Source organism: Desmodus rotundus, chromosome 1, assembly GCF_022682495.2.
Source record: "Desmodus rotundus isolate HL8 chromosome 1, HLdesRot8A.1, whole genome shotgun sequence".
Classification (NCBI taxonomy): domain Eukaryota; kingdom Metazoa; phylum Chordata; class Mammalia; order Chiroptera; family Phyllostomidae; genus Desmodus; species Desmodus rotundus.
In genome coordinates, this window is record NC_071387.1 from 65,799,929 (window position 1) to 65,812,128 (window position 12,200).

General features: G+C 35.8%; 1 protein-coding gene across 3 annotated transcripts in view; it reads left to right on the forward strand.

The window, feature by feature from the left end:
• The window catches only part of DENND4C (DENN domain containing 4C), a 130,630-nt gene that overhangs the window by 110,401 nt on the left and 8,029 nt on the right, over nt 1-12,200 (forward strand). For all 3 annotated transcript variants that reach the window (XM_053924738.1, XM_024558410.3, XM_045193738.2), the window contains 4 exons: nt 1,520-1,702; nt 2,455-2,650; nt 6,428-6,673; nt 7,802-7,919. In XM_053924738.1, the coding sequence (XP_053780713.1) occupies nt 1,520-1,702; nt 2,455-2,650; nt 6,428-6,673; nt 7,802-7,919 (743 nt within the window). The remainder of the gene's footprint in view (nt 1-1,519; nt 1,703-2,454; nt 2,651-6,427; nt 6,674-7,801; nt 7,920-12,200) is intronic.

Genomic DNA, 12,200 nt, shown 5'->3' on the forward strand with positions numbered 1-12,200 from the left:
AGGTTGCATATTTGATCCTTGGTCCAGATGTGGACAGTCCCCAGTCCAGGTGTGCACAGAAGGCAGCCAATCAATGTTTCTCTCTTCTTTTCTCCCTTCCTCTCTCTTTAAAAGCAATGAAAAAAATGCCTTTGGTTGAGGATTAAATATATATATATATTTTTACGTGTGTATATATATTTTTATGTATATGTGTGTGTGTATGACTTTAGAATAACTTTTAAGTTCCTTAAAAATTCAACTGGAGTTTTTACTGGGATTGCATTAGATTTATAGATTAATGTAGGGAAAATGGATATTTTCAATATTATTCTCTTATCTGTGAGCATAGTATATATCTTCATTTTTTAGATCATTTTTATGTACTTTTAAAGTATTCTCTGTAAGTCTTGTACTTTATTGTTGAGTAATTGTGTTTCTTAACTATTGTGGTAAGTATCTTATTTTATATTTTCTAATTGAGTATAAAGGAGCATTATTGATTTTCCTTCACAGTATGTCAGTATGGAAAATTTCAAACTTATAGTTGTTTAAAGATATTTTTTGCAGTGACACCCAAATATTCACCCCTACATTTTACAATTAACATTTTACTGTACTTGCTTTATTACCAATTTATCCCCCCAGCCAGCCACCAATCCATCTTATATTTTTATTCATTTAAAGTAAAATGTAGCTTTGTGCAGTGGTAGTATTGTAACCAAAGGGGTTTATCCAAGGCATAGTTACTGGTAATTGGAAATACATAAAGTAGAATGTAAAATTACTGCATTTCTCCCCCAAAGACTTTATCCTGTATATAACTATTGGAGTTCGATATTTGTTTACTGTATTTTTTCTTTTGAGGTAAAGTTGGAATCCAATAAAACGTACAGATCTTAAATGTACCATTTGAATAGAGAATGCATTTGTTTGTGCAAATTCAAACATTTATCAAGATATATAACAAGATGCGGAACATTACTGTTACCTCAGAAAGTTCTCTTAATGTTCCTTGCAAGGACCAACCCTCACACTATTCCCACCCAGGAGGAGGAGAGAGAGATAAGAGGAAAATAAAACTGAATGAATAGAGGGGAGAGGAAATGACCAGAAACAAAAAGGAAATTTTATAAGGGGGGAAAAGAGGTATTATAACAATGATAGGTTAATACACATTAAAATGCTGCTGTTTCTTCTCTTTCTCAACTCAGAAAATCAATGAAATATTGTGCTTTTTTTCTTCCTTCATTTAATGGTTTTCAAAAAGTGAGGGGATCTTATACTGAACTATAATGACCTCTAGACCTTTCATTTGAAGAGTTTAGGACAGGAGGGAAAGAATGAAAGCAGCAGTGTGAGTGAGTGATCTTGTGTGTGTGTGTGTGTGTGTGTGTGTGTGCGTCTGAAATAGGCATCATTTCTATGGATTATATAATTCATTAATGACTGTTTTACCATAAACTGATTCTAAATATGAAATTTAGAGGACTTGAGGATTTTTTAAGACTTATTTTTTGGACTGCTTTGTATTTTTTAGCTTTTTCCTGAAACCAAGTACCTCTGGTGACAGTTTACAAAGTGGCAGCATTCCATCAGCAGGCGAACCTTTAGAGCACAAACCCGTATCCAGTTCAGCAGAACCTGACTTGATCAACTTTATGGATTTCCCAAAACAAAACCAGACCATAACTGAAGAAACAAGCTCTGCAGTTGAATCAAGGTACCATAGGTTATAGAGAACTTCTCATAATAAATTGGATGTCCTTGTAAAAATTCCATCTTTAACGATAACTTGACTCATGTAGGCATAAGTTCTAGCATTTAAAAAAAATTTAATCTTAACTATCTAATGAATGAATCTGATGATTAACTGTTTTTTAAACTGTTTAATGTTTTACAAAGGCTTGTACAAAATGAACTTATCAACCAGTAAAAAGTATTTTCCCCTTTAGTGTAGTCATTGCACTTTCTAATGACATACTGTATTTACTCTTAAATATTTATTGAATCAAACATTTATTGAGAGACTTTTGTATGTTAAACATTGTGCTAAACACTAAAAATAAAAAAGTAAGTAAGTTCTGGTCTCTATCCTTAGGTGGGTCATAGCCTGGTAGAGATGAAATAATTTGCCAATGAATCTACATTACTTGCATGCAGCATAGTTACTTCTTGGTGATTTTGTTTCATAAAGATAAAATAATGTTGGAATAAAGCAACTGAATGGGCACTTAATGTTTTTAAAATGAACCTGTTACCTACCATGTGTCCTCTTCCCACTTCACCAGAGTCATTCGTTCAATCCTGCTCTTTCAACCAGTTTTACAAAATGCCTAAAGAAAATTTTATTCTTATAAGGCAGTACTGACTACTGAGATGTATTCAATAGACTCAAAATTCATTGTAAAAATACTTTAGCTCTACAGATTTAGATTGTTTTACAGAACCAGCATTTCTTCTTCATTTTTTAAGTGATGAAATAAAGAATGCCAGTGGAGATGTTCAAACTATGAAAATTTCACCTGTGCCTAATAGTTTATCAAAGCGGAATGTGTCTTTGACTCGAAGTCACAGTGTTGGAGGTCCTTTGCAAAATATTGACTTTTCCCAGCGACCATTTCATGGCATTTCAACAGTTAGTCTTCCAAACAGTCTGCAGGAAGTTGTGGTATGTAACAACATTATAATTACACTGTGTTCATGTAACTATTCATTAGAACAGTATGTAATTCTTTTATAGAAGATGTATTGGAATGTCATGAAAGTGTTAAGAAGTTTTCATTAAAGACTAAGAACATTTTAAAATTTCAAATATTTACAAAAATATACAGAGAAGTAACAAAAATGAATCTCTCTAGCTCATCGTCTAGATCCAGTAATTTTCAACTTACGGCTATTCTTCTTTCATGTATACTCTCATTCACTTCATTACAGGTTATTTTGTCGGAAATTTCAAACATCATGTATTCCATTTGTAAATATTTCAGTTTGTATCTCTAAAATATAAGGATTCCTTTAAAAATACAGTGCCAATATCAGACCACAAAATATAAATCTCAAATTTTTCAGTTTTTGTTCAAATTTCTAATTGTCCCAAAAATGTCAAGTATGTGTTTTGTAATTTGTGGAATCAGGATCAAGTAAGACCCATGCATTGCAATTGATTCATCTGGTTTTTAGTCTTCTTTAATCTGTAGACTCTCCCTTTTTCCTTTTACACCTTATTTATTGATTCCAATCATATAAATTGGTAATTGTACCTAGGAGCTTGGTCAGATTCAGTTTTGTTTTGTTTTGTTTTGTTGTTCATTTTTACAAGATAACTTCATCAGTGGCAGTATGTTCCTGCAGTGGAGATGTGAACTATCTTTCTGATGTTAGTATCGACTAAATGCCTCGTTGCCTAGATCAAATTATTCATGTGGAGCTTATAAAATAATAATAGTCTAATGCTGTTATCTTTATAATATGGAGTACATCTATGCAGACCTTCCCCCAGGTCTTCTGTTTGGTTTTGTAAAGATGCAGTTTAAGTTGGAAAGGCAGGAAAATGTTTGATCCTCCCTCTTTTATTTACCAATCTTCAGAATAACAAGTTGAGTTCCTAATATTCTCCAAGGTGATTAGTTAATCACCTTGGGGAAATAGGGTATCATTACAAAAAATTAATTTTTAACATTTATATTTACATCCATTGCTGACCTTATTCTTTTTTAAAAAATATATTTTATTGATTATGCTATTACAGTTATCTCATTTTCCCTTTATTCCTTTCCGCCATGTATACCCTCTCCAGCCCATATCCCCGTGCCCCCCCCCCTTAGTTCATGTCCATGGGTCATACATAAAACTTCTTTGCCTTCTCCATTTCTTGTACTACTAACCTTCCTCTGTCTATTTTGTACCTACTATTTATGCTTCTTATTCCCTGTACCTTTTCCCCCATTCTCCCCCCTCCTTGCTGATAACCCTCCATGTGATCTCCATTTCTGTGATTCCATTCCTGTTCTAGTTGTTTGCTTAGTTTGTTTTTGTTTTTTTAGGTTCAGTTGTTGATAGCTGTGAGTTGTCATTTTACTGTTCATAGTTTTTGATCTTTTTTTTCGTAGATAAGTACCTTTAACATTTCATATAATGAGGGCTTGGTGATGATAAACTCCTTTAACTTGACCTTATCTGGGAAGTACTTTCTGCCCTTCCATTCTAAATGATAGCTTTACTGGATAGAGTAATCTTGGATGTAGGTCCTTGCCTTTTATGACTTGGAATACTTCTTTCCAGCCCCTTCTTGTCTGTAAGATTTCTTTTGAGAAATCAGCTGATAGTCTTCTGGGAACTCGTTTGTAGGTAACTGTCCCCTTTTCTCTTGCTGCTTTTAAGATTCTCTCCTTTTTTTTCGTCTTGGGTAATTTAATGATGATGTGTCTTGGTGTGTTCCCCCTTAAGTCCAATTTCTTTGCGACTCTCTGAGCTTCTTGGACTTCCTGGAAGTCTGTTTCCTTTGCCAGATTGGGAAGTTCTCCTTCGTTATTTGCTCACATAAGTTTTCAGTTTCTCGCCCTTCCTCTTCTCCTTCTGGCACCCCTGTTATTTGGATGCTGGAATGTTTAAAGTTGTCCTGGAGGTTCCTAAGCCTCTCTTCATTTTTTTTGAATTCTTGTTTGTTCATTCTGTTCTGGTTGAATGTTTATTTCTTCCTTCTGGTCCAAACCATTGATGTGAGTCCTGGTTTCCTTCCTGTCGCTGTTTGTTTCCTGTATATTTTCTTTTATTTCACTTTGTATAGCCTTCACTTTTTCCTCTATTTTGCGACCACACCCAACCATTTCTGTGAGCATCCTAATCACCAGTATTTTGAACTGTTCATCTGATAGGTTCACTATCTCTTTGTCACTTAGTTGTATTTTTTTCTGGAGTTTTGATGTGTTCTTTCATTTGGGCCATTTTTATTTTTGTTTTGGTGCTCCTGTTACATAGTAAGGGGCAGAGCCTTAGGTGTTTACCTGGGCAGGGCAATCCACGTTGTTGTGGTAGTGTATGCGGGGAGGGGTCTAGAAGGGAACAATGCCACTTGCTGAGCTCTTGGCCAGCTTTCAGTCACTTCCTCAGCTACCCATAAGCAAATTGGGCCCTTCTGGTGCTGATTCCTGGGTGGGTGGGTTTGTTTATGTTCTAGGACCCTGTGTGTCTCTCCAGTGAACTCTCATGTGAGGCTGGGAGTCTCTCCCACTGGTGCAAACCCCACAGGTTTTTATAGTCAGAGGCTTTGAGGCTTTATTTCCCTGCACTGGAACCCTTGGTTGTGCAGTCTGTCTTACTCTCCAGTTGTTCCTCCCAGTTTATCTGCATGCAAATTTGGGACCGCCCAGTCTACCAGCTGCCGCCTTGCCATGAGTCCTCTCTGCTTTGGCTGCCCGTTTCTGGCCCTCCTACAAGTCTGGATTAATGTTTCTTCTTTAACTCCTTGGTTGTCAGACTTCCATACAGTTCAGTTTTCTGGCAGTTCTGGTTGTTGTTTTGTTTTTAAATTTGTTGTTGTCCTCCTTTTGTTTGTGCGAGGAGGCACAGTACATCTGCCTACCCCTCTATCTTGGGTGGAAGTCCAGAGTCTACTCTCACTGTCCTTATTTTATTGATGTTAATTACATTATCCCATCTTTGGTCAGCGAGAGCTCTCTATAAGGTAGTGCTTTATTTCTTGTGATATGACTCTGGTAGCCTTTTAAAATTTTTTAGACGTTTCCTTGTTTTCTTATATGACACGATGTTTCATGCTCATGTGATATTATTTCCTCTTCCAGATGTACAATAAGCCATTTCTCTAAGAAATACTGCTCCTTTTAGAGGGAAATGGTATTGGGATATCGCAGACTGGCTATTGGGGGTACTTATTACTGAGTTGGTCATAAATTCGGATTTTCTTCTGATTATATTATGTACAACTTATAGTTTCCGTTGTTTTTTTCATTCATTATTTTGTTTGATTTATAAAACTGCTCTTTACTTTTTTATTGTAATCAAATGTAAAACTGACTTAGACATAATTTTAAAAGAAGTCAGAGAATATTAACACAAAAAATTACCCTGTTTATAGAGTTGTAGGAGGAAGAAAAAGTCACACATATTTATTAATTTTTTAAAAATTCGCAAGGAAAAATCAATCCTATAGAGACCATTGTTTTTATCAACATAGTAGAATAAATATCATGTGTATAATAGTATCTATTACAAGGATTTTTAATTTTATCTTATTTAACTTTAAGGTAATTATGACTAAGTATTTTTTTTAGGTTTTCATTAAGGTGTTCTACTGCATGTAGAAATGGACTTGAAATAACTGATTTTGAAAGAATAGATAAGCATAATCTCATTGGGAAGTACTTCTAAAACATACAAAATTAATTAGATAATATTCACATCTATTTATGGTTTTTTTTTTTTTAAGGATCCTTTAGGAAAAAGACCCAATCCTCCCCCCGTTTCTGTGCCCTACTTGAGTCCTCTAGTGCTTCGTAAAGAGCTTGAATCTTTGCTAGAAAATGAAGGCGATCAGGTGATTCACACATCCTCTTTCATCAATCAACATCCAATCATTTTCTGGAACCTCGTTTGGTATTTCAGACGTTTGGACCTTCCTAGTAACTTGCCAGGACTTATCCTCACATCTGAACATTGTAATGGAGGTACACAGGTAGGGTATCAACTTCTGTTGGTGTTGGTTAGGATGAGGCTTAACTTAACGTAACAGAAAATATGAACAATAGTGGCTTAACAAGATGTAGATTATTTTTCTCACTTAAACGTTTGGATAGGTGGTCGGATGGTACTGTCAGGGATGTGAAATGCTTCTATCTTTTTGTTCAGCTATACATGACCTCCATTACCAAGTTCTACACCAGAATGGCTGACTCTACTTCTAAGCTATCACATCGACATTTCACTTAAGAGTAAGGAGTAAATGAATAGAAAAGAGTATGTCTTCCTTGTTTAGGGACAGTTCCTGGAGTTGCACATATTTCCATATGTATTTATTTGGCCTGATGTTATATGGTTATTTCTAATTGCAAATGTGGCTAGTAAAGGTAGCTTTTATTCTGAACTATCATACTCCCAGTTGAAATTTTCACACCCGTTTTTTAAAAGTTTCATATTCTGTACACCTGAAACCAATACAAAATACAATTGAAAGAAGAAAAAAAAGACTCATATTATCCTTATTTTTCAAATGATGTAGTTAAAAGTTAGAGAAGGTAAGTAATTTTTTTGAGGCCACATACCTAATACATGATGGGGAGCTAAAATCACACTCCGGTTGTCTTACTCTAAAAGCTCCTGCTGTACTTGTGCTGGGAACCCTTATTCCACTTGAAATACTGAGCTCCTAGAGTTCTTTCATTTTGATACTGAATATTGAGAGGTACCCCACACTCCAAAGATGTACTAAGGGTCCCATAAAATCTTAAAGTATTACAAACTCCATTCTGACCCATTTATTTTAAGTAGTAGTTAGTACCCCAAGAGAGTAGAAACTGTTGCACTTACTTACTCTTACTGGAAAAGTATTGTAATGTCAGTAAATCATTCATGTAGCTACTGTGCTAGTTACCAAGTTGTAATTCCAATCCTTGAAATTTAGAATGAGAAACCTGCACTTGAGAAAATAATAACATAAATCTTCAGATTCAAATAAAAATTGTTGCACAGAAGTTTAGGTTTGGAGTTTTGGAAAAGCTCATCTGTCTTATTTGATCAAATTTTGCTAGGTACCCTGGTAATTATTATGGTTGAGGTACTAACACTTTGTATCAATCTTTTTTAGCTTCCTCTATCATCTCTGTCTCAGGATAGCAAACTTGTGTATATTCAGCTGTTATGGGATAACATCAACCTTCATCAGGAACCAGGAGAACCTCTGTATATCTCATGGAGGAATTTTCGTAAGTAAAACAGAATTAAAGACATAAAATACTCAAACTGGAAACAACCCAAATATCTATACACAGGTGAATGAATAAGCAAATTGTGGTAGAAGCTATCCATACCGTGTAGTACTGTTTAGCAATAAAAAAGAATGGACTAGATTTCGTGTGAAGAGAGAAATAAGTTCTTTGTGTTATTTTAAATTTTTTCATTCATTTTTAGTATCTCTTCAAGATACATTCTACTTTAGTTCAAATTGATTTGAACTAAATGGGTCAGTTATAATAATAACTGACCCATTTAACTATGTCAGGTCTCCACATGAGTTGAAGAGTATTGTTTTGTGATTTTTCTGTCAAGTACCAATTTGGTTAGATATTTGAAGACTAAAGTCTATATAGTGAAACTAGTCTGGGTGTGTAGGTATAGGGCCATAGTTTTAGTTCTATGAAAACTAGTCTCAAAGATTCTAGCTCATTTTTAGTCTTTTATATTTAGAATGTATTTTTATAAGGGGTTTAAAGGGTTATCATCCAGTTCAGAAGCCCTGTGAGCCGGTAAGAAACCACAAACAACTGAGTAGATAATTGAGCAAATGATATCAATAGGCAGATCATAGAAGAAAGATTAAATGGCTTATACAAACTGTATTAGTGTGCTAGGGCTACCTTAATAGAATACCATAGGCTGGGTGGATTAAACAAACAACAGATGTTTCTCACAGCTATAGAGACTGGTAGTCCAAGATCAAGGTGTTAGCAGTTGTGGTTTCTCCTGAGGTCTCTCTTCTTGGCTTGCAGATGGCCTTTTCCCTGTGTGTGCCTTCATCTCCCTGGTATCCTTTTCTTTTTTTTAAATGTGGATTTTTTTTTTTAAGATTTTATTTAATTACAGACAGAGGGGAAGGGAATGAGAGAGGGAGGGAGAGAAATATCAATGTGTTGTTGTTGGCCTCTCATGCACCCCCTACTGGGGACCAGGCCCACAACCCAGGCGTGTGCCCTGACTGGGAATCAACCAGAGACTATGGTTCATAGGCCGGCACTCAATCCACTGAGTCTTTTCTTATAAGGACATCAGTCATATTGGATTAGGTCCTCGCCCTAATGACCTCTTTTAACTTTAATTACCTCTTTAAGAACAGATCTTCAAATATAGTCACATTGGGGGTTAGACTTTCAATATATTAATTTGAAGGGGACATAATTCACTCATAAGACAAGTATGAAAAAATGCTCAATCTCATCTAGTGAAATATAACTTTTTAAAAAAGAAAATACAAAATTACATCAGGATGGCAAAAAATTTTAACAATAACATCCAATATTGTTGAAGATATGGAGGAAATGAATACTTTGTTGTACTGTTAGAAGTGTAAAATGATGCAGTTCTGGAGAACAGTATGGCAAACATTATCAATTTAATCTGTGGATACCCTTTAACTCAGCAATCACAGTAAGACAACTGTCTTCTATAGAAATACAGTGTACAAAGCTGTCTATACAATGATTCTTACTTCAGGATTGTTTATAATGATGCAAAATATTAAGTAAAGACCTAACCAGGAGAATTGTGAAAAGTTCACACTATAAAATGTTGGCAGCCACGAAAAAGAATGAGAGTCGTTTGTATGTGGACGTATGACAGGATGTGTACCCATGCATACATCCACATTGAGTGAAAAAAGGCAGGTTGCAGAACAGTATTTGGTCTTCCTTTCTTGTAGGATGAAAATAGAAGAAAACATGTATATGTTTTTAATATATACAAAGAAAAAGGTATAAAACCATAAATCCCAAGCAGTTAACAGTGACTACTCAAAAGATAAAGGGGAAAGTTCACTAGTTTTTTATTGTTTTATGCTTTCAAGCCTATCACTACTTTGCAGTTGTTGGAAGAAAAAAATCTAGTGTTTTCCCTTGAAATATGCTAGTCTCAAAATTGTGGTTAAATGTAAGTTTTTCTTATCTTTTTTTTGTTGTTGTCCCTGTTGTGATTTTAAATGGTTTTTAGGCAGGAGCAGAGTACCTTTGAAATTTATGCTAGAAAATAACACAGTTAGAGATGCCATTTCTTCAGTTGTTTTCTTTCATGTCTTGTGTTTAGTGAAAGAGCCATGTATGTAAAACCCCCAAATGCTGGAATCCAGAGGCCAAAATATGATGCAGACAAGTTCAATTTACTGGTTTAATAAGGAATTTACTTACAAAAAGCAATCCTGGGCAGCAGCAGGACAGAAAAAGGGCTCCCTGTACCATTCACTCCCAGACCACCAGTTTTATAACCCCCTAAAACAAGAACCCGCATACTCCAAAAGGAATTGCAGGAGTGATTGAGGGGAACAAAGGGACCAGAAACTGGAGCTCTGATGCCATATGAGTTAAAAAATAGGTAATGCTAAGGGCACCTTGCCCAGAAGGAAGGGCTAAATGGTGAATGAAGGATTAACAGTAGTTTGTGATTACCCTGAAGCCTTAGTGCACATCCCAGAGTCTGTGAGGGAAGAAGGGAAGGAGTACAGGGGTTCGGGCAGATTAGTTTTAGAATGAAGTTGGCTTTTTAAGATGAAATCAACTCTCTCCACACATATCATGAAATAGACAAATGATTAAAAATGTTCTATAATTTTTGGTGGGATAAAATTAAGAGCCCTTAAGAAAGGCCTTGTTCCTTTCTTTGATTGGCTGCTTTATATGAAGAACTGGCATATAAATAATAAAAGACATACAAGAATTAGCCTTGGCTGGTGTGGCTCAGTGGATTGAGTGAGTGCTGGCCTGTGAACCAAAGCCAGTTTGCTTCCCGGTTCCTGGTCAGGGCACATGCCTGGCTTGTGGGCCAGATCCCCAGTGGGGGACGCGAGAGGCAACCACACATTGACGTTTCTCTCTCTCTCTTTCTCTTTGCATTACCATCTGTCTCTAAATAAATAAATAAAATTAAAAAAAAAAACTGAGTGATGACTTCTGGAATAGCAGTATGAGGAGTTGCACTACCCACTTCTCAGCAAAACAACCATAATTGGTGAAAATTATTAAAGAAAAAAAATGTTTAAGGCTATAGAACCAATGAACAAATATTAATTGAAGACATATACTAAATTTCAGTAGAATCAGTGTGACTCTGTGGCACTTGAATTAGAACTTGATGCTCCCACCTCCCCACCCCTACCAGCTCCCAGTCCAGGGCTTCAGCATCTCCTTGGGAAAGATGATCTGCCAGCCTTCTTATCCTCTCAACTCTGTTACCTCAGAGGTGAATTCCAGGGGAGGTGGAGGCTCGTTTCCTCCACCCAGCCCCATTCTTTGGGCAGCCATTCTACCCTAGTTGGCAAGCCAGGAGTGCTGAGGTACCAATTGTTCTTACTGCATCTTGCTTATGGCGCAGGAGTTTAATGCCAAAAAAGGCAAGCTGAAAAAACAGAGGCTACTGCTCCCACCCAGCACTGTGTTAACAAAGTAGGAGTGTCATTCTGGGAGAAGGGCCATTGTTCTGAGACCCAGCTTCACAGCTGTGGCTCAGAGATTTTGCCCAGGAGGAGAGGCAGGTCATAAGAATAGAAAGCTCTGAAATTCTCTCCAAAGGAAATGTTTGTATTTGGGAAAGAGTATGGAGAATTTCAAGCCTGAGAACACTCTTGAATACAGTAGAGCTTATGGTGAGGTCAGTGTTACCCTGATGTAAAAACCAAAGACATCTATGAGAAAAGAAAACTACAAGTCTGTATCACTTAATGAATATGGACATAAAAATTCTCAATAAAATATAATACTAGCGAATCAAATCCAACAATATAGAAAAAGAATTGTGCAACCATGACTAAGTGCAATTCAGTTTATCTCAGGAATATCATGTTGGTTTCACATTTGAAAGTCAATGTAGTATACCATATCAATATAATAAAAGACAAAATGTACATGATCATCTCAGTAGGCATAGCTAAAGCATTAGATGAAATTCATCACCCTTTGTTAAAAACACCAAGTTAGAAATAGGGAGGAACTTCCACAAATTGCTTGTGAGCATCTTGAAAACCCACAGTTTTCTTAATAGTGGAAGACAATATTTTCTCCCAAGTACAGGAACAAGACAAGGGTGTCTATTTTTATAATTCTGTTCAACATTGTGTACTGGAGGTTCTGGCTAGAGCAATTAGACAAGAAATTAAAATACATCCAAATTGTAAAGAAAGAAGTAAAACTATCTATTTGTAGATTATGTGATCTTAACATAGAAAATCCTAAGGAATACATACACACAAATACAAAACATGGTAATAAGTCAGCAGAATTGCAGGA